At 45.9% G+C, this 25786-nt stretch overlaps 1 protein-coding gene across 2 annotated transcripts; it reads right to left on the bottom strand.

Annotated features, from left to right (window-relative positions):
- Nucleotides 1-1085: 1085 nt before the first annotated feature.
- Nucleotides 1086-19399, bottom strand: UBAC1 (UBA domain containing 1). Of its 2 annotated transcripts, none has more exons than XM_086625163.1 (10): nucleotides 19253-19399; nucleotides 13359-13479; nucleotides 11200-11273; nucleotides 9813-9920; nucleotides 8657-8774; nucleotides 7832-7940; nucleotides 6131-6362; nucleotides 4942-5028; nucleotides 3880-4018; nucleotides 1086-1229 (listed from the first exon to the last, which is right to left on the bottom strand). In XM_086625163.1, the coding sequence occupies exons 1-10, from the start codon at nucleotides 19388-19390 to the stop codon at nucleotides 1114-1116; spliced, it is 1242 nt and encodes a 413-aa protein (XP_086481289.1). In that variant the 5' UTR covers nucleotides 19391-19399; the 3' UTR covers nucleotides 1086-1113. The 2 variants fall into 2 exon arrangements, with proteins under 2 accessions (XP_086481289.1, XP_086481290.1); XM_086625164.1 differs by having other exon boundaries at nucleotides 8657-8759.
- Between the last annotated feature and the right edge of the window lie 6387 nt (nucleotides 19400-25786).

The following is a 25786-nucleotide window of genomic DNA, read 5'->3' as shown; positions in this document are numbered from 1 at the left end:
ACTCCTGTCTGAAATCTCAGGTCAGTCTGCAGACAAAACAGGAAAGACACAGCCTGACATTCCTGGTATTTCCAAGGTAAAAATAAGCGTCAAGAAAACCCACTTCTATCTCAAAGAAGATAATAATTTCAAGCGTGCTTTTAGCTATGTTAAACGAGATAAAAACCTAAGTGGTTCTGCTTCTTTACAGATCACCAAAGAAAAACCCATGCAAATCAGTTGCTTTTTTGTAAACAGTTCGAAACAAAGGCAAAAAACCCACAAGTCTCCCTTTCCAAAACCGTGCACATAGAAAATGGAAAAAAAAACCCCAAACCACTATGTGAATATACTCCTCCTTGCACTAGGACATGGCAGAGTATGAGTTTATGAACTGCAGCCTACTTGAGAACCCAAGTTTTGGTGTGGTGAGTTCTGCTGTGAAAGAGACACTGCATCTTTAATGTAGCTGACAGAATCTCCTACAAGGATAACCACTGTGGGACTGCAACAACACTAACGCGGAAACTAAATAGGAAAAAGTAATGCTATTTATTAAAAGAATTCCGTATCTGAATTATTCTGTTTAAATTATAATGCAAGATAAACAAGTTTGGATAGAAATGTGCTTGCTCTCGCAGTATTTGGACTTTTAAAAAACATTTCCTAAGAATCAATTTAAAAAAGCATTTTATAATTTGATATAGCCATAAATTAATACTGTATGGAGATGATTATGCTAGTGGTCAGTGACCTTTTGTAAACACCAGCCAGATGCTAGCAAAACTGGCTAGAAAACTACTGTCACAGGCCTTTTTAACAAGCATTATCATGTTCCTTTCCAACAACCGGATTCTTAATTGTTTTCACAAAACCTTTTCCTATTTTTTTGATATACTTGATTTTAAACCTAATACCTGAAAACATAAACAAGTCTCCAAACCTCTTCCACTAACACTAAATCCACAAGGCAATTAACTTCAGTTGGCCGTAACTACATGAGAGACCCATTCAGAGAGGATCCCCCCTCCCCTTCCATCCGTCCCCCTCCCCAGACAATCCATGCACCCTCCCGTGGAGGAGCAGGTGAAGCGAGGGACAGCAGGAAGTGGCACAGTGGACTGGCATTCCCCTCTACGTGCGATTCAGCGTCTGGAAGATTCGAGAGATCTGTAGCATGACGGGCCCAGTTTCTGGATCATTCATCCACTGAGTGCTGTTCAAGGGGTTTTCAAGCATATCCTCGAAGGCTGCCAAGAGATGGAAATTGCAACACTCAATTAGGCCTTTAGTCAAAGGTTTCGCTGGCTGGGATGCTTCAACATCAGGACAGTTAGAAATAGTTACAACTCAAGGGCAGTGGGCAAACATCACCCCAAAATGGTGGGATTACACATCACACATTTACTGTTCGTGCTCCTAAATCTCCACGGACTGGGATGTGACAGGCTGTTACGCTTTCCCCATTCCTCAGCATTAAATTCACTGCAGACAGAGGCTGATTAAATACTCAACCTGGATTACAGTCTGTCTTACAAAATCTCAAGGACACGGGTTTCAAGAGCTAAAGCCTTAGCAAACGTCTACAGGCAGTAGCAGGGAACTTGCAATGCAACTCGTCCATTTACGAAAGCCCACCTTAGAACTGGGTCATTTACTGGCTCCTGTGGGAAGACTATTCTGCAACTCCACTCTTCTGATCAAAGATTTTTCCACATCCCAACCTAGATTTCTTAATGGCTGGATCTTGCACCAGTATCTTTTTCCTCCCTGGTGCTTAACCAAGACAGTTCATCGAAAGCACCACCACCCCCTTGCTTCCTAATGGCTGGATCTTGCACCAGTATCTTTTTCCTCCCTGGTGCTTAACCAAGACAGTTCATCGAAAGCACCACCACCCCCTTGCCTCCGTTACCTTCACTCTCCTACGCTGCACTTCAGTTGTCCTATGGCTACTCTCTCATAACACCTCTGGAGAGAAAACTAAGCCAGCAAAATAAGAAGCAGGTATGCCAAAGGCTACCCAGGAACAAGCAACAGAGCCAGCACCAGTGTAGCCCCTCAAGCCCCCAAATCTCAGAGCTCTATCTTTTCATAGAGGCTCCTGGAGCCAGAAAGGAAGATGCATCTTCCCTCTGAGCAGCACGTGCTTTCTCCTTCCTGGTGTCTGGAGAGTAGAGGATGTTCCACCTGCCTAGACAGAGGCAGAAGGGGAAAGATTGGCTGTGCAGAACAACTCCATTTCTGAACAGTCAATGTGATCCAAATATTTAAGAGCAGATTTTTCTTTCTATTCCCAGTTGTCTTTACAATAAGCTTTGTTGTTTTCATTGGTTTGGTTTTATAAATGTGCTCGTTTTCACTCCTCTACTTAAGTTGAAGGCAGTCGACAGCTACTGCAAGAGCTAAGCTGCAAATCTGGCAGAAGAACGGTCCAGGCAATAATTTATAAGCCTTATGACAGACACTAAAAGCTGGACTACTGGACATTTGGAGCAGTCATTACAGAACAGGACAAAAAAAAGCAGCTGCACGTCTGACCTATTCGGAGAAGTCACCAAAATGTCAGTGTTGTAAGAGTCTGGCAGACGGGCACCAAGGTCAGTGCCTTCATTCTCCCAGGAGTGTGAATGTACAAAGCTCCAGCTGACATTAGTGGGAGCTGTGAGTACCCAGCACCTCTGAAAGGCTCATCATTAATACCTTGCTCAAGGTCATGCAGCATGCCTACAGAAAAGCCCGGAATAAAGTACAGATCCCACCTTCCACCACTTGAACTCCATTCTTTTACACAGATACAAAAGCTTAAAACTCAAGATTTATCAACATTCTGCAAGTATCTAATTAAATGCAAACATTCATTATTAAAACCTGTGACATAAGCAATTTGCAGATGTATCATTAGCAATACATTCTCTGATGTTCATCCAGGCTTTACAAGTGAATATAATGGCGTTTCATTTTCTATTTATATTCTGAGCTGCAGTGTGGAACCCTGGTTCGAAATGAAGAGACCATTTGTTCAGAAATCAGAGTGGGAAGGTTCTGCTCTTGAATTATTTAAAGGCTTGCAAACTCTCCTAATTACATTTACAGCAGCATTTTTAAAAGCCCTCTTGAAAGAGCTGTGCATACACCCTCTATTTAAAAGCCTTGCTTCAAATAAATTTTGAAGCCATAGACTAAACCCAGAACTTTATAAATACATCACAAAGCCAATGTCATTCTTCTGTATTGTCCTCCAGCGTCAGAGAGACCAATTCATCAGAGATTTGTGCTTCACTGTCAGGCTCATCAGTCGGGTGCTTGCTGTGCTCACAGCCTTTCTGACCACGAGCACACAGACTTTTCCATGGAGCTGAAACCCAAGCAAGGGGAAGTGTATTTTCACATCCATTATCTCAACTTTGATAGGCAAGGCCTTAGCTCAGACTTTTTGTTCGGTTATTTTTCCACAAGTTATCTTCCATCTCAATGATCAGGTCTCAACACACAGTAAGCTGTACAGCAGGAGACAGCCTTGTTTTTTCTGTGAAATAATCAGAGTTCTAGACAGGCATTCCTGATTTTTCCCCTCCCAGCCAAAGGGAGCACACAAAAGGTCTCCTAAATCCACAAAAGCATTGCAGCCAGCAGCTATGAAAGTTCTGAGTTCAGCAAGTGTAATCCAGCAGCCTGCAGAATTAGCACCGTTTCTGGGACAGCCCCAAGTTCTGTTCTGGTTTAGCTGAGTTGCATGATGAAGTAAACAAACAACACAGCTGCTGAAAGGGAGGAAAAGGGTACAGAGCTGCACCTATCCCACAAAGCGTGCTGTGCTGTCATCTTGCAGCCTCTACTCTTATTTGCTAGCAACTACAGAGACAGTGTCTATCCATCAGGAACCCAAGCAGGACTTACCTAGTAGAGTTTTAGGGTTGGTTAGCCCTAACTGTACCACTGGGTTTTCTAAGATGGCTTGGAAGAGAGGGCTATTAGTGTCGATGCCCTTATCTAACTCCTCTGGAGAAGGCTTTCTGTCTCCCAGCAGCCATTCACACTGAAAGAAATTGCCAAACACAACAGATTTCATGATCAGTTCCATTAGAATGAAAGTGTCTCAAAAGTTTTGACAACGTGACATGTTAAAAATATTTTTGCCTCTCACCATTAAAGACTAAGCTATACATTTCAGACTAGATTACTATTCATCTGTGCGTTGCTCTCACAGAAATCAACTTTTATTTCAACAGGAACAGCTGCACTACCCAGTATGGTGATAAAGTCATACCAACTTTGGATGTTTCAAAGCTCAGGGAAGATACATGCTATCCTAGGAACCCCATCAACATGGGTACAATGTGGCACCCTGGAAGTACCATCCAGCCCAATATCGTCTCTCTAAGGGTGGCCAGCACTGAAAGCTTAAGAGGAGAGGATGCTTTGGCTGTCAACTGTGTCCACATAATTTTCCTTAACATATCATCAACTAGTTGGTAATAATAATACCATAACTAATTGGTACTTGAAGACCTTCCTGTTTTTTGATTCCATAAACTTTGGAATACATTGCTGCAGAACGGTAATTTACACACTGCATGGTCAGAATCTCTTGCTTGATCATTTGTTCCTGTCCTTTAATCGGTTACTAATTATTTGGAAAACCTTTTCCTTTCTCACGAAAGCATAATCCCTTTTGCAGACTCTGGTGAGGAAGTTTCTCAAAAGCTTTTTGAAAATCCATATGCTATCCCAACCAGATCAGTCTCAACCTCCCACATGCTGAGCTCTCCAAGAAGTCCAAAACCTTTGTATTCTAGTTGTGCATCTAATTTGGAAGAGGCACAAAACATATAGTGCTCATTTCATCTCCAGTAGCAGTTGGGCTTTATGATCAACCAAAACAAAGACCAATCCATGATGAAAAGGATCAGTTGAGCAGACTATTATAGCAGTAAGGAACAAAAATGGTTCTGTACTCACAGCTGCATTTTGCTGGTTGTTGTTTACTCGGAGTGCGTCCACCACTTCTTTTTCATCGAATCCCATTTCCATCAGGGCAATGACAGCCTGTATCAGATTTGCACAGCTTAATAAATGTAACATTTGAAACAGAAATGAGACCAATCACATTGTTTCGCCTTCTGTGCAACAGCATTTTGTGGGGTAAAAATCCCCTTTTTTTTTTTCATTTGAAGACCACTAAGTAGTCTTATTTACAAAGTTTTCAAATACTCTTTATCATGGAAGAATAAATCTCAAGAGTGAAGACAGTTTCTATCTTCAACACTGAAAGCTGAATATAAATAAGGCAGACAGCGAGTGTGCCTGAGGTAGACTGAGGAAGAGTGGGATAGAAACACCTTATTTTAGAACTTCTCTCATGTTACAAAGCTTTTGTTCACATCTCACTGGCAGATCAAGCTCCACATTCATTTGTAGCTCTGTTCACTCAATTTAATTTTTACTTCCTGGATTATTATATTGCTAGTGAGCATTATGTATTTAGACCTAGATATTGCTATGAGAATGTCTCATCATTTAGAAACTGTACCCAGGTCATCAAATACCTTTGCATCTTCTGACTGAAATCACAAGAAACAGCTACTTGTAAAAGCCAAGTGCTGGATTCTAAAGAGCACCTCCTGGTGAGTCTACAGTGGGATAACACCACATACTTTCACTCCAGCTAATACTGTGTTCTGAAAGAAGGCTCACTTCTGCATTTGCTGCAAGACTTAAATCTGCTGGTGATACTTTTCCTTGCCCCCTAATTACAATAATCCTCCTCTGTCCTTTTCTACAGTAAAAGGATCTACTCCTGTCCTGCGACCCTTCCTTCCCAGGCAGCAGTCTTAAAAAGCAATTCCAGGAGCCTGGCAGCTCATGTCAGTCCCATCAGTTAGTTTTCAGGTAGAGAAATAACAGTGTCAGTAACTTAGAACTGTTATCTGAAACAGCAATGCATTAATTAGGTAATACCCCTTTCAGTAACCTGAATTTAAACAGTCTCTAAAGACTTCCACTAAAATACTGTCAAGCCAGCATAATGTACATCTAACCAGATATCCCATTTAATTTATTAACTAAACATTTATTTTGATTACAGAGTGCCCAAGTAGTCCTTTCCAGTCCTAACAGTTACATCTACAGTGAGATAAACAGCACATACTCGTGGGTCTGGACGAAATTCTCTTTTCCTCCGGATCTTCTTGAATATTTCTGTCAGCTCATCCTTGGCCTCTTCCCCACCCACTTCTGAACTAGGACCTGCAGTTGCTTCGGCAGAGGATGCACCAGCTTCAGCTGTGCCTTCTGATGGAGCCTGACCTGGAAGCGGAGCGTCCACTGTAGGGTCATCTGCGTGTTCTATCAACCACTCCATGGCCTGTGTCACTGACATACTGAAAAGCAAATCAAAACACAGGGATGAGAAACACTCCAGACGTACAGCAGTGCTCCACACACATTTGCTTTTGCATTTATTCCCATGGTATAGCAACTTGCAGGTTAATTAGTATCTCAAAAGTCATAAATAAAAGTTTTGGAGCAAATCTGAGAGCACCTTAATCCTCTGTGCATTCAGAGCACCACAGTCTTCTCTGAAGCCAGAGGAATGAAGTCCAACTTGTGGACAGCTGCAACCCGGATTTTAAAAGGCATGTCTGAGAGAGTCACCTTATTCTCCACGTCATCTGCTTTATTTCACAACAGAGAAACACTCTTTGCGACTGTTGACAAAACTGCAAACAAAGCATGTTCCAAATTTACATGGAACCACATCTCAGATGCAAGCTGCTTTGTTGTTTAAGGAGATCCTCTCAGACATCTATCCAGTGATCAAGGAACATCATCAACAACAAAAGAAAGAGGGTGAAAAACACTGTATGTGCACAATATGCCTTGAGCAAGAACAAAATTCAACATAAGCAATTGCACTTGGACATGCACCGCTCTGCTCTTCCTCCACTCTGACTTAAGAGGAAACCTGGGATCCCTCAAGGGAGAGGTTTCTTCCCAGCCCAAGGAAACAGAAGATCATGACCAGAGTCATGATCATAGTCACTTGCTATGCAGTGTAAGTGCTCCAGCTAAGGGATCTTCAGAGTGCCCCAACACATCTCTTCCCAAGGAAATCAGAGGAAGCAGCAAAGATAACGATGGGACAACTGAACATGTAATTGCATTTGACACGCGGGAATTACTACATGCTCATAGAAAGGAAAGCCTTTGCCTATTTGGCTTTTCAGTTACCACATGAAAGATGGAGAATATTGGGGGAGAAAGTCTTTCTGAGCCACAAGGCAGAGATACTGGTTAAGAGTGACTGGAATATGTTGTTGGTTCTCTACCATTAGAGGTTTGAGAAGAGCCTAACGAACCCTCAGCAAACTCTCAGCAGTGAGGTAATACCAATGATTCTTCCTAGGGCATGAGAAGAACTACATGACCCCTATTTTCCTACAGATGCTATCTGGACTTCACAATATTCTTTGAGTGTTTTTTTTAAAAAAAAATATTAGCACAAAGTATTTCTCTAAAGCTGAAAGACCAATCTGGATGGGCAAGATTTGCTTTCTGCTCTGTGAAATCTGAATCTAAAGCAGAAGAAAATGTGAGTTTAATACTTGGAAAATAGTGCCAGGCTGACAGCCTTGGGAACCACAGACCAGCTATTCTTTCCAGAGCAAGTACGGCACTGTTTCCCCTTCCCTGTGCCACCTGCACCCGCGCCCTGCCTGAGGCAGCACTGTTCTTCAATGCTTTTTCCAACCTAGTTATAGGTGACCCACATAAGGAGACTTGAGAAAAAAAAAGAATTTTTTTTTAACCATATCAAGTACTTTACAGGCAGCGTGCTGAGTACACTTACTGATTTAATCGAAGGGCTTTGACAGCTCTGCTTTCTGGAAACCCCATTTCTGTAAGTTGTCGCAGAGCTATCTCATCCACTCTGTCTTCCTCATCCTCATCCAGCATGGCTACACATACACAAACAAAACAACATTCAGATTGACTTCAGACTAAAATAAACCCCTTTCTCAATGGAATGGCACGTGTTAAGTTCAAACCCCATTCTTTTCTTCCATCCCTACTTTCGTTTCTGCCCCGAATTTGCCATCTCGTCATTTACTTTGCTGCACTCGGCTTGATCAGGCTCAGATAGATTCTTCCTGGACAAAAACTTCGTCCAGATGTGTTACAGACCTTAAACAAAAGACAGCTAACTCTCACATTACCATAGTACTTCCACACAAGTAAATATATAGGAGATTCTAAATAACTGAAAAATAGCTGATTAATGAAAGTGAGTTGGATCTGGTCCTAGCAGATCTCAAGGGGAAGTGCTTCCCACAAACTCAGTAACAGCTACGCTTTCTCCTCATCTTACTAACTCCTTATGCGTTTTCAACTATTCCTTACCATCCCTAAAGTGCAACTCTTGTGAAGTTTTCCAATTTTTTCCACTACTACTGACTTTATTTTTAAATGGAACTTTTCAGCCATCCCAAAGGGACTTCATAAATGTACAGGTTTTACATAATCTATACCCACAAGGTGAAATCTTTGCCACAAAGTTTGTAGTAGCTTTGCTATTACATGGAGGTCTGGACTTCACTCTGCAAACCCACTCTTCTGCTAAGGAAGCAAACGAGTTCCCCGGATTGAGTTAGTAGCTATAAAGATAAGTTCATACCATTTGCCTTCTTGAACAGTTCAACTGCATCTGGGTTCAGTGCTAGCAATTTCTGTGCAACTTCTATGAGAGACACTAAGATCTTCCGGAGCTCTGTCTGGAACTGCAAGAAAGGAAACTGTCAAAACATTTAGACAGGAAGTTACCAGACATTATTGAACCTTAATACATCTATTGTTAGTATCTCAGCAGTAGGCTGGCCCCCTGCACAAAAGGCTGCTTTATTAAGGCTTTATCTTCATTGTTTAGACTCTCAAGAAACACTGGGTCTTGCCTGTGAAGTGCTACACGTAATTAAAAGCTACTGGGCAGAAAAGTCCTTTTATTTCTACCAGAGTCTGCCATCTGGTACCACGGGAAGGTGGGCAGTGTTCAGGAAAACTCACTGCTTCACAGAAACACTGTGACTTTGCAGAAGGTGCTGTAAGAAGACAGTCACGGAAGCTCTGCACCAGTGCTACTTGCTTCCGTGAACTAATGAGCTTCCTGCTCTACTATTTGCTTTCTAGTAATCTAGATTTGAACAATAGATTGAAGCTATTTTCTAAACTGAAGCCTCACAAATTCTTTTCAGCTGGACATCTGTTTTTAAAGATACCCTGCTCAGTAGGACATGTTGGCCATTAGACAGCTTAAATGTCAACTGTCCCCGTTAGCTTACGAGGGCACAGCATGCAGGCAGATTTGCTGCTTCATACCCCTACTAGTACAGAAGGGTAGAAGTAGTCCCCACACTGCTGAAGACACAGTTAGAAGCACCACAGCCTCTATCAGCATTCAACTACTAAAGTCAAAATTTATGTCTAGTTTCTCTTTTCAAAACCGTGGAAGAGAAAGACCACTGCAAACATCTGAACTGTTTAAGACTGAAGAAATAAAAACCTCTAACTTCACATTTGCCAGATCTTGAATATGTTTACTGAGGCTTACCAAGAAAAAATGAAACATAAAAAAATCATGATTTAGAACAGAGCGTTTTATTATCATTAAGTAGTACGACCTGTGTCGAAATCTTAAGCTATCTGCTTCAATATACATCATATACATTTGAATTTCTCTTACACAGAATCCCATTCTCATGCAAGAGAAAAGGTTATACAAGACAAAAGCCTATTAGGATGTCAGTGTGTGAGTCAAAGTCAAGTGTAATACTTACATCTCTCATGTTGTGATGGGCCACAGTGCGATCTACACTGCGAGAAGGCAGATTTGCAGTTGCTTTGAGAATAGCATCCTTATCAGGAGCTTTCTGCTCTTGTTTCCTCTGAAGGATAGGAAAGACAATCAGGTTTCATAACCCATTATCCACAGAACAGAGAACACAGCATAGCTGAGAGCAGTTCCATATTCTTCACCAAGGCACCAAGCAGTGCTCTGTAACTTGCAACTAAGAGAAACAGCAGCCTAGCGATACCACGAGCATCATTTTGCAATTACAGAGCAGAACTGGACCTGCTGGGTTGCCCCACTTTCAGTCCTTACACCTATTTCTATTATCTAAACACACAGGGAAACTCCAGTGTAACAAGGGAAAGTGATGTATCCACATGGAGAGAACTCAGAGGCCTCAGCGTCCAGGACTTATTCTGCTCCACATGGTCTGCTCATAGCACGTGCTCTTCAAACCCATGGCTTGTCGAGAGATGTACCAACCCTGTGCACAGACTAACCCTTAACTGCTCAATACTGGAAGTGCTTTGCCACTTGCAAGCATCATGCAGAGATATCTGGTGCCTTGGATTTTCACTAAATGCCTATAGTCCAGGACAAAACATAGCAGGGTACAAACTATAAATATTTCCCAGTCTTAGAACTTATGTTCTTACAGTGTACATTCTGCACAGCAAGACCATACTGAAGAGAGAGATGTACACAATACCTACAGGAAGGGATACAGAGACATACACCAATACCTGCAGGAAGCAAGAAGAAACAAAGCTGTGCAAGGACCAAGGAGAGAGACAGGGGATTCACAAGGTCAAGCACAAGCATCACTCAAAGTTTTTATGCAATAATATCAACTGCAGTACCACTTGTGTGTAAGCAACGTCCTGGGCATCGCTGATCCTCAGTAACAATTAGATTCCAACAAAACAAAATAAAAAAAGAATAGCAGGGGCCAACACTTCAGCTCCAGAGATCTGGTTAGAGGGTGACAAGCCACACAGATAAAGACAGAAGACAGCTTGACAGCACATCAACATATTTCTGTTGGGTTTTCAAACAGAGACAAAGCAAAGCACTTGCTGAATTATGCTTATACAGTTATCAGACATTTGTTCAAAGATCTATACCACTTCCACAGAGTGTATCTGCGTGCCTTATTCCAAGGCAAATGTTCTCACAATCAAAGTTAAAAATGAAAAATCAGCTTCCTCAAAATTTGGAAGAAATATGAAATAATTCCCCCAGAATTTAACTGGCAGCATTTGCCTCTAGAAACAAACAAACAAAAAAGAGTACAGCACAGTAATCCTTCTGCAGATCATTAATAAAGCAGTTCATCAAAATGGCCAAGTCAAGAAGTTTGATTTCAAACTCACCTTCTCCTCTGCTGACACGTCTGCCATTTTGGGGAGCGGAGGCGGCGCACGCTTCTTTATTAAAAGCAAGACATCTAGAAAGAGAATGACTGAAATATATTAGAAAGTAACACAAAACCAGTTCTTTTAAGATACCTTGCAAATCCAATTTTCCTGGAGATGAATTTTGTATTAATTCCACTGTAACATCAGACCTTTATCACACTTTAAAACCTGTATGGCTTGACACACTTCCCTCCACTGTTTTTAATTCCTCAGTGCACAGTGAATTCAAAACATGGTCCATTATTAGTTGCACTTTGACTGCTACAGTTTTCTTCTCCTCACACAACACCCTTAAAGAAAGGGAATTACAGGCTCCAGTTGTCTCACATGTTAATAGTACCTCAATTGGCTCACCATAATAAGAAAGCATCAGCACCTTCAGTGCTTCCCCTGAGAATGAAGCAGCAGAGACAGGCCACGGATGGTTTTTGGTCTAAACTGGGGTCTTCCTTCAACTGCAGCAAGCCAAGTGCTGAGCTTCAACAAGAACTTCCAGCATCAGGCTGCAGCTCACCTTTGTGTGTGAATGGCAGCAGTGTGATTCACGGTCTGCAGCAGGGGTGCATCACTGGTAGCCCACCAGGGCAACTCGAGGGCAAACAAGTCTTCAGTCTCAGACATCCCATAGGACTGGGCACGAGCTTGATTTGGGCTTTTAAGACTAACACCTTCCCCTTACAAGGCATCCTTTTTCTAGAGATCACGTAATGCTTCACAAGTTTCTGGCACCTCAGCTACTACCACGTACATTGCAAGGGTGGAAAGATGCAGACACACCAGTTAGAGCCCAAAACTGGCCCAGGCAGCATCTGCAGTCCTACAGCCAGACACATGCAGATTTTAGTCCGGTCACATTAAGCAGGTAAAAAGCAAACAAAGCATGCTTTGCACTCCAAGTTCCCTTGATCTGGCTCAGCACGTAACAGCCAAGAGCAACAGCTGGTGAAGGCTGTTAACCCTCATTTGTCCAGCTGGTCAGAACGTGGAAGGACCCACACACTGACTCTTGGCTGCCCTGCGCAGTCAGCCGGTGGCAATCAGCTGCTGGCTGCGATCTCGGCTCCCTGACCAGTGAGGCACATGAAAGGTGGAGCACGTTGCGAGGGGAAAGGAGTGAAGAGGCATTCATGTGACAGCTTACTGGGACTACACGGTCAATACTGCTTAGCTGCTGCAAACTGCAATTCAAAACTCTGCAGGAGGGCACCTCGCCTAGAAATAACACACCAGCCATCAGCAAAAATGCTGTCCCTTGCCTTTGCCTAAGATGGCACTTCTCAGCTCTAAAGGTGACAGGTGACACTGCCTTGCAAGAGACACCAAACCGCTCATGTTCAAGGCTGCAGGTCTCCAGCCTGCATGAACTCAAGCAAAAACCAGGAACTCCACTCCTGCTGAGTTTCTGGTTCAGACAATATTTCAGTTTACAGCAGCCCTGCTTCTCTCACTTGCTGCACCACTGCCCTTGAACTCCAGAAGGGGCCATTAGCTTGAGCTGTCTAGTAAAAACTGACTCCAGCTCATCTTTAGATCTTCTTTTGTTTCACATTAATCCTTTACACCTGTGAAGTTCAGGAGCAAATACATACCTCACATACTCAGTAGTCAGTGATACTACAGTGTGATGGATCCTGACCTACGTTTGCAGAGGACAGAGTGAGATCTAAACTGCAGACACTCAGATACACTTTGGCAACCATCCTCTGCTTGACCTGGAGACCTCAAGAAATCCCCCAAAAGCACTGGGTTGTCTGTCTTTGAATACTCAGTCAAGACAATTATTTTTGAATCATTTTGAAGGATAAATGCTGCTCTGGAGATTTAAAAAATTTCCTTTAAAAGGAGATTAAAATAATCTGTTTAACTTATTGATTTAATGAACACTCCTAATTCCTTTTCAGCTCTTAAAAGGAAGAGTGAAGAAAAGCAAACGGCTAAAGGTGCTTTCTCGAGGTGGGAAGTCTTTTTTTCCTCTTCCTTTTTTGCCACCTTATTAGCTTCCTACGTCAAAGCAAAGAGTAGATATTAAAAACGTTACTGTTTGGAACTCACCAAACAGTAAAACACAATTTCATGCTTCCAGGCTGACAGGATTAAAAACCAGACAATCTTACCTCTATCTTGAATGTTTTCCTCCAAGACCGTTTTTGTGTCTGTCAGCACCTTCTCAGAAGTAGCATGTATCAACTTATGATGCGTCACGGTTTTTGGATCCTCCAAGCTCCCAGGTACACACTGCAGAAGGTAATAAATATTGAAGATCAGAAGACAGAAATAAGTTTACTGCATGAATCACTGCACTTTGCACTTAAGATTCTCCACATACAAACTCTGCCATCATTTACTAGCTTCTTAATAGCTTAAGCTAAAGGCCAGCGCAGAGAATGTGTTTTATTAAAGAAACTGAAGTTTAAACTGTGCTGTAACAACACTGACTGTGGTAGGTTTCTACCTGCATGTCCAAGCTCCTGGCTGGGAAAAATAATCAACAAAAGAAAGGATTCTAGAATTCCTTCCTTGATGCTGTTAAATTAATAGCTACATCAGGGAGTTGGGCTTGATGATCCTATGGGTCCCTTCCAACTTGAGGCATTCTATGATTTAAGTTCCAACTGATTATGATGCTCTAAAAAATTTCTTTAAGCAGCCACTTTCAAAGACCTAACATTACAGTCCAATTGCTCAAATGAGTCCTTCAAGGTCACCAGCCTGTGTGAGCAGACTTGTACTTTTGCACATCTCTATCACACTTTAATTTTGAGTGCTTGGTCCTATACCCAGGCCTACGGAGATCTGGAGCAAAACAAGGATGCTCTAGGACTCACAGCTACGTTAATTCTGCAACAGATTGTCAAGGTCACCTGCTCTTAGTGAGAAGTCTGAGGGTAGCAATTGGTATCATGAACTAAGAATGTGAATCTACGGAAAGCATCCAGTGTTTTTACAGAAGGGAAGGCCATAATAATGCGGTACGCTTCTCATTTGTAACTAGTGTCCAACTAGAGGAGAGACTCTCTGCTTCACCCAATAATTGTTATTTACACACACTGGCAGACTAAACAAGCAACTGCCAGCAAGGATTTTGGGATACTTGACCTTAAACTTGGAAGGAAACAGCAATTTCTGCACCTTGTTTCAAGACGAAACCAACAGATTTGGGTGCTGGAGCCCTAACCTGGGCTCTTGCTGAAAGTTACAGTCACAACTTTTCTTCCCAACCATAAACAATCAGCATACAGTAGATTTTTTTCATATATGAACGTTGTGCTCCATTCCTTATTATAATTCTAAACTGTATGTCAATTAATTCACCAGGAAATCAAGTTCAAATCCTGAAAAAAAAAGAGTGCACGCACACAGGCCTTGAACTGACTCATCTTCACACCAGAGTGGGTCCCAGATCCACAGTGACAGATTTAAAGAACATTACATCAGTGCTTCTAGAGGCTTCTAATTTGTTAGAGTGGAAAAAGCAGAGTGGTTGCAATTCCAGAAAGGCAAAATTAAAAATAACAACCTACCAAAACCACGACGTTGATGCTGCTGTTCTTGCCACAAAATAAGCCACTTAATACTGACCTCACCTGCTCTGCTCATAAAAAACAGCTTTTAATGCAGTTTCTACCAAGCCAGTTTTACCATGTCTGCAGAAGAATGTGTTCACCGTTCCTGTAACAGGGCCATTTCCAGAAACCCCACTGGAATCAGTGCTTCACTTTGATGTGCCATTTAGTCCTGTTCATCATTATATATATCACCAGCCACCACCAAAAGAATCTTTTTAGTCTGTCACCACCTTTTCTGTTGTGACTACAACTGATGGAAAACTCAACTACCTGTTTTTTCCAAACATAATGCACTTATCTTCAACACAGATCTTCAGTTCCTCCTCTGAACTTCTGCACAGTTCTGGTGCCTCAATAAGATGGAGGCGAGAATGTTTGAGTCCTGCTTTGCAGAACAGTAGCTTCTTACTAATCCTTCAGCATCTTAACTGCTGAACAAAAGCCAAAGAACACATTAAAGCCTAGAAGCAGCTGGGAGTACCTCCTGTAATTGGTCTGGAAAGTTACCCAAAACACCTAAAAGGACATCAGTGGAACATCTCTCTGAACAAGCTCAAAATATTACTGTTACAGATCCTCAGAGTCAAACCCTGAAAGGAAGAACTTGAAAGTGGGAGCTGGGAGGTGGATGTTTGGGGCAGGATGGGACATGATATGGACCTATTATCCATTTTTCCCTCCCCCAGCACATATCAAGAGGTGTGTGTGTGCGCAATTGTAACACTTACTAATAAGGTGAAAGTGTAAGTGAAAAAAAATAAAGTTGCTGTTTTAAAAGAAAAGTCCTGTGGACATCTAGTCTTGCTTCCTGTTCCTCTAACCACTTTGTTAACAACTGCACAGAACAATAATGCACATGCAGACATCACACATATCAAAGAGAGTGCTCAGTGAAATACTGAGCTTCACATTTGGACATGCCCTGGAAATGAAAGGCCATCTCACTGGGCAATGCCTCTGCCAGCTCTCAACAGCCCACCAGGAACTACCACCACTAAACACCAGATCTCACCATGGAAGCTTGCTTCAGGAGAACCATGTCTGCCAAAATACAGTATTTTTGTATTAAACACGATGCTGTATAAAGTGTAACTGAAAACGTTTTCCTCCCTAGAGAGAGAAGAGCACTGGTAATCCACAGGAAGAGCGGTGAGGGGGAGAGGAATTCCCTGCAGAGTGCAGAGGAAGCATCTGTCACACAAATTAAAAGCAGCTGAGAAATCAGGGTGCACCTTGAAGCTGAGCCATCAGGGTGCACCTTGCTGCCCCGGGGCACAGCTGGGGTTCCCGAGCACTGCACCCCCAGCAGTCAGAGGTGCAGCACGCTGGGAAAGACGAGCCCTTTCACACCTTTTTGTACAAAAGGACTGTAAGGAGGGGATCTACTGTTTCATGGTTTTGCTTCCAGCATAAATATTTGCATTTCTTTTTCACCCAGGAGTTTACAGAAGGCCGCTTTGCCAGGCAGGTGAGAAACCTTTGCTCCCAGGTGCCTGAGCAACAGCTGAAATTGTAAGCCCTGGTGATGCTAAATGCTATTTGTGAAGCTTGGAATGCTGATTAAACCACAGGCTTTATGTTTGTTTTTAAAATAAGAAAAAGCATTTTTTGCTTGCTTTGATTAACAGAAACATTTGAAAATAGTAGTGACACTCCCTACTACTAAGCTTGGGTGGCTCAAACCATCTGCATCCCTCACAAAGTATCCAAAACAAGCCCAGAGGCATTAACCTACTTTATCCTTGTACTCTGAGAACTAGCACCTTGCAGCTCTGTTCCACAGATACTCCTTACCATACCTTAAAACCCAGGTGAGTATCACTAAGGCAGCTTAAGAAAAATGGGAATGAAGCACTGAGCATTAAAAGCTTGCCCCACACTTCCAGGAAACTTACAGGTAGAGTTATGTACACATACAGCCCACATCTGTGCATCCCGAGGCACAAGAACTAGGGATCATAAAAAAAATATTTAAGTTAAGCTTGAGTTTCTGTGGTTTAGATGGCCCTTCTCCATCCTGGTTCTGAAATGAACAGTTGCTTTTTAAGGAAACCACGGGAGAGCTCCAGACCTGCTCCTGCTGAGGTGGTGGGGCCTTGTGCAGGGACAAGTGACTGTTCCAAGAGAACACTTTGATGGAGAAACTTGAGTTTGAAAATAACTAGGAGGGGAGATGACTTATTATCAGGTGTTTGTTCACAGACTACATACAGCATTACTAAGGGCAGCAGTTTAACAACAATCACCTCTAAGTTATTACAGGTCAAGAGGTAAAAGTAGTGGGAAATGGTGGGGTTTTTTTGCTTTATCAGTAAAAAAAAAAGAGCCAAAATATAAAATCCAGGAAAAAAAGACACCAAGAGTGACACTTCAGAGATCAGTAAGCATTTGAACATTATGGAGGGAAAAGTGGTCACTTTCCTAGTTCAAACCTCTTGCAAATATCATCTTCCTCTGCTTCCTGAAAGAATGATTTCAAAGACATTAGGGAACACAATAATCAGCATCTTGCAAGAGATGGCTGCATAAATTATCCCAAGGTGCTACCAAGATTCATTGCAACATATCCACCATCAGGAGTGATGATTTTTCCATTTCTATCTTTCCCCTCCATAAAACTATATATTACCTATAATGGTTATGCAAATCCACACCATTAGCACAGAGCAGCAGAGACTGAAATCAAACATCACGCCATCACGTTATCGATCGTCTCCTGCCCTTGCAATGCGAGCATCTACTCAATTAAGCTTCCTAATAATTACAGGACATACACACATAATCATCACCCCACCCTGTTTTGGCAGTCTTTGCACCACTCTTCTGCTTAATCACTCAGCTGCTGCGCTGAAGGAGGACAAGGGGGAAGCACTGAACTTCTTCCAGGAATGTTAACAGTGGGGGGGGGGGGGGGCCCTGCATTCCCATTTTCCCTCCAAAGGTTCATATCTACCTCAGGGGGAGCAAACCCCAACGTAGCCCTTCTCATCCCTAAATCAAAAAGCACGTAAAGACTACGAGACAAGCAAAGCAGCACGTGCTGTGACCTACAGTTTCCAAGGGTTCTAGCTGAAAGCAAACGAGGTGGCCCAAGACACAGGGCTGCTAGCCACTCTTGCGCACAGTGTGCTCCTTCAGAGAGGAAACCTTCTACCTTTCAACTGGGGGTTAAGTAATTATCTATCACAGGTATGTTCTCCCACTGCAACTGGAAAAAAAACCTCTGTGGAAGACTTTGAAGACCAAACACGTTGTTAAATGAGGTTTAGTAAACTGCACAACGGGGATGGGAGTAGGGGCTCTTGTTTCTGCCACTCAAAGTTACACGTCTCTCAGCAAAGCTCTCAAGAAATGCAGCAGGTTGTGACTCCAGCTGCCAGACTGTGTTGTGTTGGTTCCAGAACGACAGATTTCAGGACAGCCCTGGCCATGGGTCACAGTCTTACACGCTACTATCGTCAATCATGTTTCTGCTTTAACACAAGCCACTGTCACGACAGATCTTTGAAATTCAGTCCAATAGTTTTGAAACCACTGGTTTTAACACCCACAAACACATCCCTGGTAACTGAGCACGTGAGTACAAAGAGCCTGTGTTTTTCAGCTCAACTTCCACCGGCTGTGCCTGTGCATTTTCACATGTTTTCTGTTCCAGACAGCGACCAGTGATTTCCCATTTGGACATGTCCGTTAAGACCATATTTCTTAGAGCACGGGGAGAGCATGAGAAGAGCCTGCTGTCTCCACACTGAGTACCCCACTAGCCACTGTGCCCACCCAGGGTAAGGCTGTGCCAACACTTGTTCAAAAGAGGAAAGTTCTCTTCCACAGTCACTACTTTTCTCGTTTGCTCTTAAATAGAAACAAGAAACAAACCAGGCTATAACTTCTGAAGGGGAATCACCAGAAGCCAGTTCGCCAGTCCCTTGCAACACACGGCCACCAGTCCATAAAGTGCACGCAGGAGCTGGTGATCTCCAACACTACCGCAAAACAAATGCCAAGCTCTGTAACTAGAGGTTGCAAAGTAGTTTCCCCAAAAATCTTCCTTTTCCAACACACAAAACTTTTGAAACGTGCATTTTCTTTCTATACGGAACAGTTTCACATAATTCAGAGGAACAGCAAACACAGTGAACCAGGAAACCAGAACACAAAAACATTCGTTTACTTGAGCTACGTTTGTTTTTTTTTTTTAATAAGACGTTTACAGGGCGTTGGAAAAATCTTATTTTCCTCACACGGGGACTTGCCCGCCCTTCCCCCCGACCATGACTCCCAATCTCAGCCCAGAACCCGGCGCGTACCGCAGAAAGCGCGTAGATTCCGGCGCTCTCTCTGCCCCACACCCGCCCCGGGCTCGCCGCTGGGCCCAGCACCGCCGAGGGTTTCCCGGGGGGCACAGGGCAACCCCAGGAGCCCGCCGGGACACCCCTCCTTACGTGCTTCAGGCATCGCTCCTTCAGCTTCTCCACCGTGGTGTCCTCGGGGACCTCCTCCAGCCACTCGGCGCCCTCCATGGTGCACACATGGAGCCTCAGCACCTTCCCCGCGAAGATCTTCTCCTCCTGCACGAACATCGCCGCCGCTCCCGGCCCCCGCTCCGCCCCGGCGACGCCTCTCCAGGCCCCGGGCCCCGCCGTGCGCCGGGCCCCGCGCTACCGCCCGCCCATGAAGGTGACCCCGCCAGGCCCGGGCGAAGCGGCGCGCCCGGCCAGGCCGCGCTGGGAGAACGGGAGCTCGGTGCGTCCCGGCGGCGGCGCCGCCCCGCCCGCCGCGCTGCCCCGGCCCCGCCGCCGCTCCTGGCCCCGCCGCGGCCCGGCGGTCCCTCCGAGGGGACGGGGGCGCTCCCGCAGCGGCCGGAACCGGAAGGTAGTGGCGCCGCAGTGCTTGCTGGGAGATGTAGTTTGCTGCGCCGGAAGTGAGAGCCGCGACGGCGCCGGGCGGGGGAGGAATGCCCCTGGGTGAAGCCGGGGAGGTTTTTTCGACGCTTATTAACGGTTCCGCTACGGGTGAGGCGGCCTGGTTTGGAAAAAAAAATAAAAATCATTTTTAAAAAGTGTTTTCCCAGTGCACTGTGGGAATCGCAGTCTCTCCCTCCGCCCCTTCCCCTGCGGGTCCCCTCCCGGTGCATGCTGGGAGCTGTAGTCCGGGCCGCCGGAGCGGTGCCGCCGGTCCCGGGGAGCGCTCGGGCGGCGGGCTGCCCCGGGGAGCGCTGGGGGGGCCGGCGGAGCCCGCCCTCCGGCCGGCGGGACGCGGCGCTCGCCCTTCCGCCGTTAGAGGGGGACCGCGAGCTGCCCGCGCCGCCGCGGCGGCGCATCCCGGTACACTCCCCGGGGACGGGAAGAAGCTAAAGCTGCCGTCGGGATCGTACCGAGCGGGACAGTCCCACGGCGGCGAAAGAGCATCGTCTGACAGCCGAGCAGGCGGTGGGCGGCTGTACCCGGACCGGGTCTGTCGGTCCTGGGCCTGTGTGCCCGCCACGGCCCGGCCGGTGCCGTTATCTGCCCGTCTCCCAGCCCTTTCCCGTTCCCGTGGGTGCTGCAGGATGTGCAGGTTCATTTCCCGGGGAACAAGTGATATTTAAGGCTAATCCATAGTAAAACGCTGGTCACAGGCGTTCTACACACACACTTTGACTGGTTTTCCATGCCCCATTGCCTGCAGCATGACAAGCAATGGGGCGTTTTGGTGTTAAATACACGGTTAAAGGGAGCTGAAAATGAAAAAAAGGCGCTGCAGCTATAGCTGCTCGGGTGTTATGTATTAAATGGAGCTGTACTTGCCGAGAGAATACGAGGAATATGTCATCGTTTCATCTCGGAGAGCGAGCGCTGCAATATTCACGTTACGCACTCAGTCTGGAGTTGGCTGAATGGCAGCTAAAGCTCTCTGGAAGAAATAAATCCAGACAGAATTAGCAGACCCAGAGACAATAAAGGCAATAAAGTGTTATGTGAGAAGGAGCTGAGAGCTCCACAGAGCCAAAATTCGATCTGTCAAAAAGCAGATTTAGTTCTGGGTTGTCAAAAGCAGTAGGTGTTGCCAAAGCCCCGACCCGGGAGTGCGTCTCTGGGGGTCTGAACACTTATGTCGTGCTGTGCCAGCAACTCCCGGGGGTCAAACAGGAGTTTTTCCAGTTTTCCAAGATGCGAAGGAATCCCATCCCTTTCTGCAACCACTGCTGGTGTGCTGGGCTCACATACCAGCTCTCGGAGCCCACGAGAGGGAGCAAATTCCCCCTCAGCAAATTCCCTGCCAGCAGCAGCTCCTTTTGGCGACAGCCTGGGTGACTTTCCCCCTCCACCAGTGTGGCCCTGGAGCCGTGAGGCTCTGCCGGAGCTGGCACAGGGGCAAGGCGCAGGTCCTGGGGCCAGCAGTGGGGTAACCCCAGGTCCTGCCCTTGCGAAGGACCAAGCTGGGAGCCCAGGCTCCAGCCAGCCTCTGCTCGAGGCCAAGCCCCAGCAGCCCAACACGTCCTGGCCACCAACAGTGTGGGCCAAGGTGCTGGCGCGGTCCTGGATGCCCTGCCCAGGGAGAACGTCTCTTTTCTTCTGTTTACCAGCGTTATTTGCTCCCTGCAACTTTTCCTGCTTCACGGGAGGGAGCTGAAAGTCTGGATGGCGACTCGGGAAGGCGACTCTCGGTGACCCCGGCAGCCACTCTCTCTGTGGGGGAGAGCAATGACAACGTTTTGCTGGGAGATATTTTAAAACAGCAAAGAAACATCGGGTGATTTCACGGCAGGCTAAATTCAGTTGTGAGCTCCTAGTGTGGGGAGGATGCGTGGATGTTACACAGCCATAAAGGGGGCTCTTAGCAGTCGCTACTGCAAGTAGAAGCAATATTTGGAGATGAATCTGGAGCTGGGGCAGAAAAAAAAAAGGCGATTTCTGCCTTCTGGCCATATCTTGCATCAGAACAGTGCTTGCCTAACACAAGTGGAATACTTTATTTTCATGCTTTGAATGCAGCTCCTGTGTGCTTGATAAAATGTACCCATAAAATTGCAAATACAAGGCAATTTGACTACTGATGGCTAATGCATCATAACAGCTAAGGAAATGCGAGCATTTAAAACCACCCCATTTAAACGTCGGGCATTACCTCCGTTACTTGCACTATAGCAGAATAAATAAACAATATGTGGGTATTATGTTAATATTGGCCGAAGCCAAAAGAATGAGTGCACAATGTGTTACTTGCTTTTGATGACTGATCCGTTATGGCCTGAGACCAATGTGTGAATGAGAAAAGGGGGAAATCAACAGCTCTTTTGCTTTGAGAAACGGCTCCTTTTGTTTTACCTCTGCGGGTGAATTATTTTCGGTGATGGCATCCAGCAGCAGGAACCTCCTGCGTTACTGAGAGCGATACAAGTCCCAGGGAAGACAGTTGCAAAACTCGGTTGATTTGATGGTTGCAGGTGTTGGCCTGGAGGCTACTCCTCGTTATGCAGGGGGAAAGCAGACCAGGGGAGAGGGGACAGAACCCACCCGCAGTCAAACACCCCATTTTAGGGCTCACTGTGTACTTGGGGAGCAGAGTACCAGTAGTGTTGACTCCTGCAGGAACCAGAGTGTGGGAGCAGGTGCTGCTGCCTAGGCGCTCCTTTGGTGCAAATTGGAGCAGTTTTGGGACTGCTTTAACACCTGCGAGTTGTCTGTGGCACTTTAGGGAGGACTCAGGTCCGAGGACTCTCTGGTACGCACAGGGCACTGACTGTGCCTCTCCTGGCCTGATTTCTTCTGCTGCAAGGACTCCAAGGAGCTTGTTCCAGACCATCCAGTGCTGGAGGAGTGGGGACATCCAGCTCAGGGAAATCCGCACCAGCAAACCCCTAATCTCTTTTAAATTGTCTGAGAGTGGGAGGAATAAAAGAGAGTGAAAATTACACCACCCCCCTTCAGCTTTTCCTGGGCAAACTCAGAATTTATTGAGACAACTCCTGTGGGATGCTACATCATGTCATCCAAGACTTGCGTATTGACTCTCTTTTCCTGCTGCTGCTGAGTGAAGAAATATGATAGCAGGAGGGATAATGAAGCAGACATGTTTTCTTCAAATCAAACCCATTCTCTCTTAAGATGGGATAAAAGGGTAAAGAACTTTCCCTTCACGATATTTTTCTCAGTAATGTGTTTTGACAATTTAATTTAGAAGTCATAGAGTAGCGAAGACAAAGTCACCCGGTGGGTGGACATCGGAGAGTTCACTTGCCTTTGTGATGAATTGGTGATAGCGCAGAGATGACAAAACAACACAGGGGGACAAGAAGGAGGCTGGCAGCACTGTCGGCAGCATGCACAGGATAAATTGAACGCTACACTTCATCCAGGATCTTCAATAGTCCCAGGCATCCCGATGTAATTTATGAATTGCAATTAGCATTTTATTAGGCTCATGCTCGAGCCGCGTACGTATCGCTTGGGTTCAGGTTTTGCTAGAGTTGCAGAGAAAAGTTTTCGTTAAGTTTAAAGTACCTATTTATTTAAATTAAAGCAATAAATATCCCCAAGAGGTTGTTTTCCTGTTTTTAAGCTGCAGAGGTTGAGAGCGTGGATTTCCTGCAGAGGTTTCTTGGGGCGCTGGCTCACATTGCTGTCCTTGCCTGGGCTCCAGCAGCACACATGCATCCTGCTTGTGTTTGACAGCCAGTCCCAGAGATCCAGTGCAGGATCACCAGGAAAGCAGCCAAGGGAAGCACCAGGATCTGTCTGCACCCAACAGCCCCAATACGGGATCTTGGCTGCGTTCATCACCGCCAGCACTGAGCCGTGCCGCAGAGGAGCCATCGGTCTCTGAGCCGTCTCCATGTGTGGCTGCTGAGCCCTGTGGGAGTCCCGTCCTGATGCTTCGAGGCTGATGGGTCCCAGATTTATTTCTCTTTTTCTGAAACATGGAAACTTCTGTCTCTTGCCCCTTAGCAACCTCCCCAGGCAGATGGAGAAGGAGCAAGCACTTCTCCTGCTCCCCTCTCCAACCCCTTCCCTGCAAACAGAGGATCATCTTAAAAAAAACTTTATAAAAAGAATGTTATAAGTTGAAATTGAAAACTTGTGGGCGGTATTGGTCCGGCTGTAATTGCTGGGGCTGGTTCAGGACCCGCAGCACCCCAGGGGCCATGGTCGGGCAGGAGGGTGCCCAGCCAGGGCTCCCCGCTGCAGCACCCCACGACATCTCTGCCCCGTCCAGTTTCACCTGCAGTGGCTGTGCTGGTACCCCAGTGCGGAGACAGGCAGATCTGTTGTACAATTTAACTCTGGAATCACTCTGAAAGGCCCCTGACTGTGCTCCAAACGACTCTGCAGGTTGTTATAAATATACACAGCTTTTTGTGGGGATATTCATGAAATTCTATCACCGCTTATCCTGGCTGGTAATGGCCTTGTTTATGTATGGGCTCTATACCTGGCTTTGCAGCCTCTCCAAACACAATTCTATTACCGTGTTTAACTGCTCTATCAGTGTAGTACTTAGCGCTCTCTGCTTTCCAGCACAGCTCCTTAATGGCCAGGGAAGGTATTAGGCACTGCGGTTGGTGAGTATTCAAAAGAAAAGTTCAAATCTCACGATGTCTTTATTTTAAAATTCATGGAATTTCTAAGTACCAACTTCTAAGCCATGACCAAATAGTAATTTCTTTCTTAAACAGCCTTTTATTTTCCCCTCTTTCCCTCCACCAGGTAACTTGCTCTCACTAGCCTTGTGGGACCCGCAGCCCTCTGGACACCAGCCGGTCCTGCCTGTCCCACCGCAGGGTCCCCCCCCCACCCTCCGGGACCCCACAATCTCTTTTCTCCCCCAGGAGCAGCTGCAGCACGGTTCTGCCCACATGGACCAGGGGGACATGGGGGGGTGGGGGTATCGCTTTGGGGGTTTGCAGGCAGCGTGGGGCAGGGGACCCCCGTGCTCTCCCCAAGGAGCACCAGGATGGGCAGCAGCCAGGGGAGCAGAGACAAGGGGGAAAAGAGAATTAGAAATCAGGGAGGTATCTAAAAGGATGCAGCAGTACTTGCGTGGCAAGGGTGTCAGAATCGGACCACTGGTGGTGCTGGGGGTGGCAGTGGTGGAAATCATCCCTCGAGTCCTTCCTCATAATCAGCATTTTGTGTTTCGGCTCCGCATGGATCCAGTTCACAGATTTCTTTCCTAAAAGGAGAAGAAAACCATTTCAACTTTATATTTAAAGTCTCACTTCCCACGCACGCCGGCAGAGAACGATGAATCCCCACATCCGCCCGCCGCTACCTTGTCCATCAGGTGCCGTTTTACCCGCGACCATCACCGCTGCGTCTGGGTGGCAGGAGGCAGCGGGGAGGATTCACCCCTTCTTTCCAGCTGATCGAGAGCATTTTCTAGTTTCCTCGTACGTTTTGGCAGAATGTCACGATTTAATTGTTGGAAACAAGAGCAGGAAATATTAGCAGCACCGGCACAATAGGATTTTAATTTAGCTTCGGGATAGAAATGGGGCTCTAGCAGAGCGCCAGGCTCCAGGATTGCCTGCGAGTACGAGGAGCCTGGAGTTTGCTAATAGTGTGCACAACTGGGGTAATTCTGTAGGGACGCGAGGGACTTAATTGGGCTCATGCTTAAACATCCTCGTAATGCGCGGCACACTGCGTGCTCGGAGCATTATTATTAAACAGCCCATTTCACTTTTTAATGATCATCTTGGATCACCGTAACAGTGATCAGCAAATAATCCTGGACAAATAAACATCTGTCTTCAGTGTTTCCATAGCCAGGGCTGCTGCCAGGCTCCCAGCCCGGCCGAGGCGGGGGACAGCTGTGCCCCCAGCCCCACGGGAGCCCCATGTGCCCCTTCCACATGGCACCCTTCACCGGACGGGGGGGGCCCAAGGTCGGGCTTAGTCCTCGGCACCAGGTACCCCTTGGGACATCGACGTCTGCCCCAAAGGCTGCCAGGCTGCGCGCGCAGGAGGTGTGCCACCGCCCGCCTTGACATTGAG

Source organism: Tauraco erythrolophus, chromosome 22, assembly GCF_009769465.1.
Source record: "Tauraco erythrolophus isolate bTauEry1 chromosome 22, bTauEry1.pri, whole genome shotgun sequence".
Classification (NCBI taxonomy): domain Eukaryota; kingdom Metazoa; phylum Chordata; class Aves; order Musophagiformes; family Musophagidae; genus Tauraco; species Tauraco erythrolophus.
Note: the sequence above shows the minus strand (reverse complement) of the source record. Positions and strands in the feature narration are given on the sequence as shown.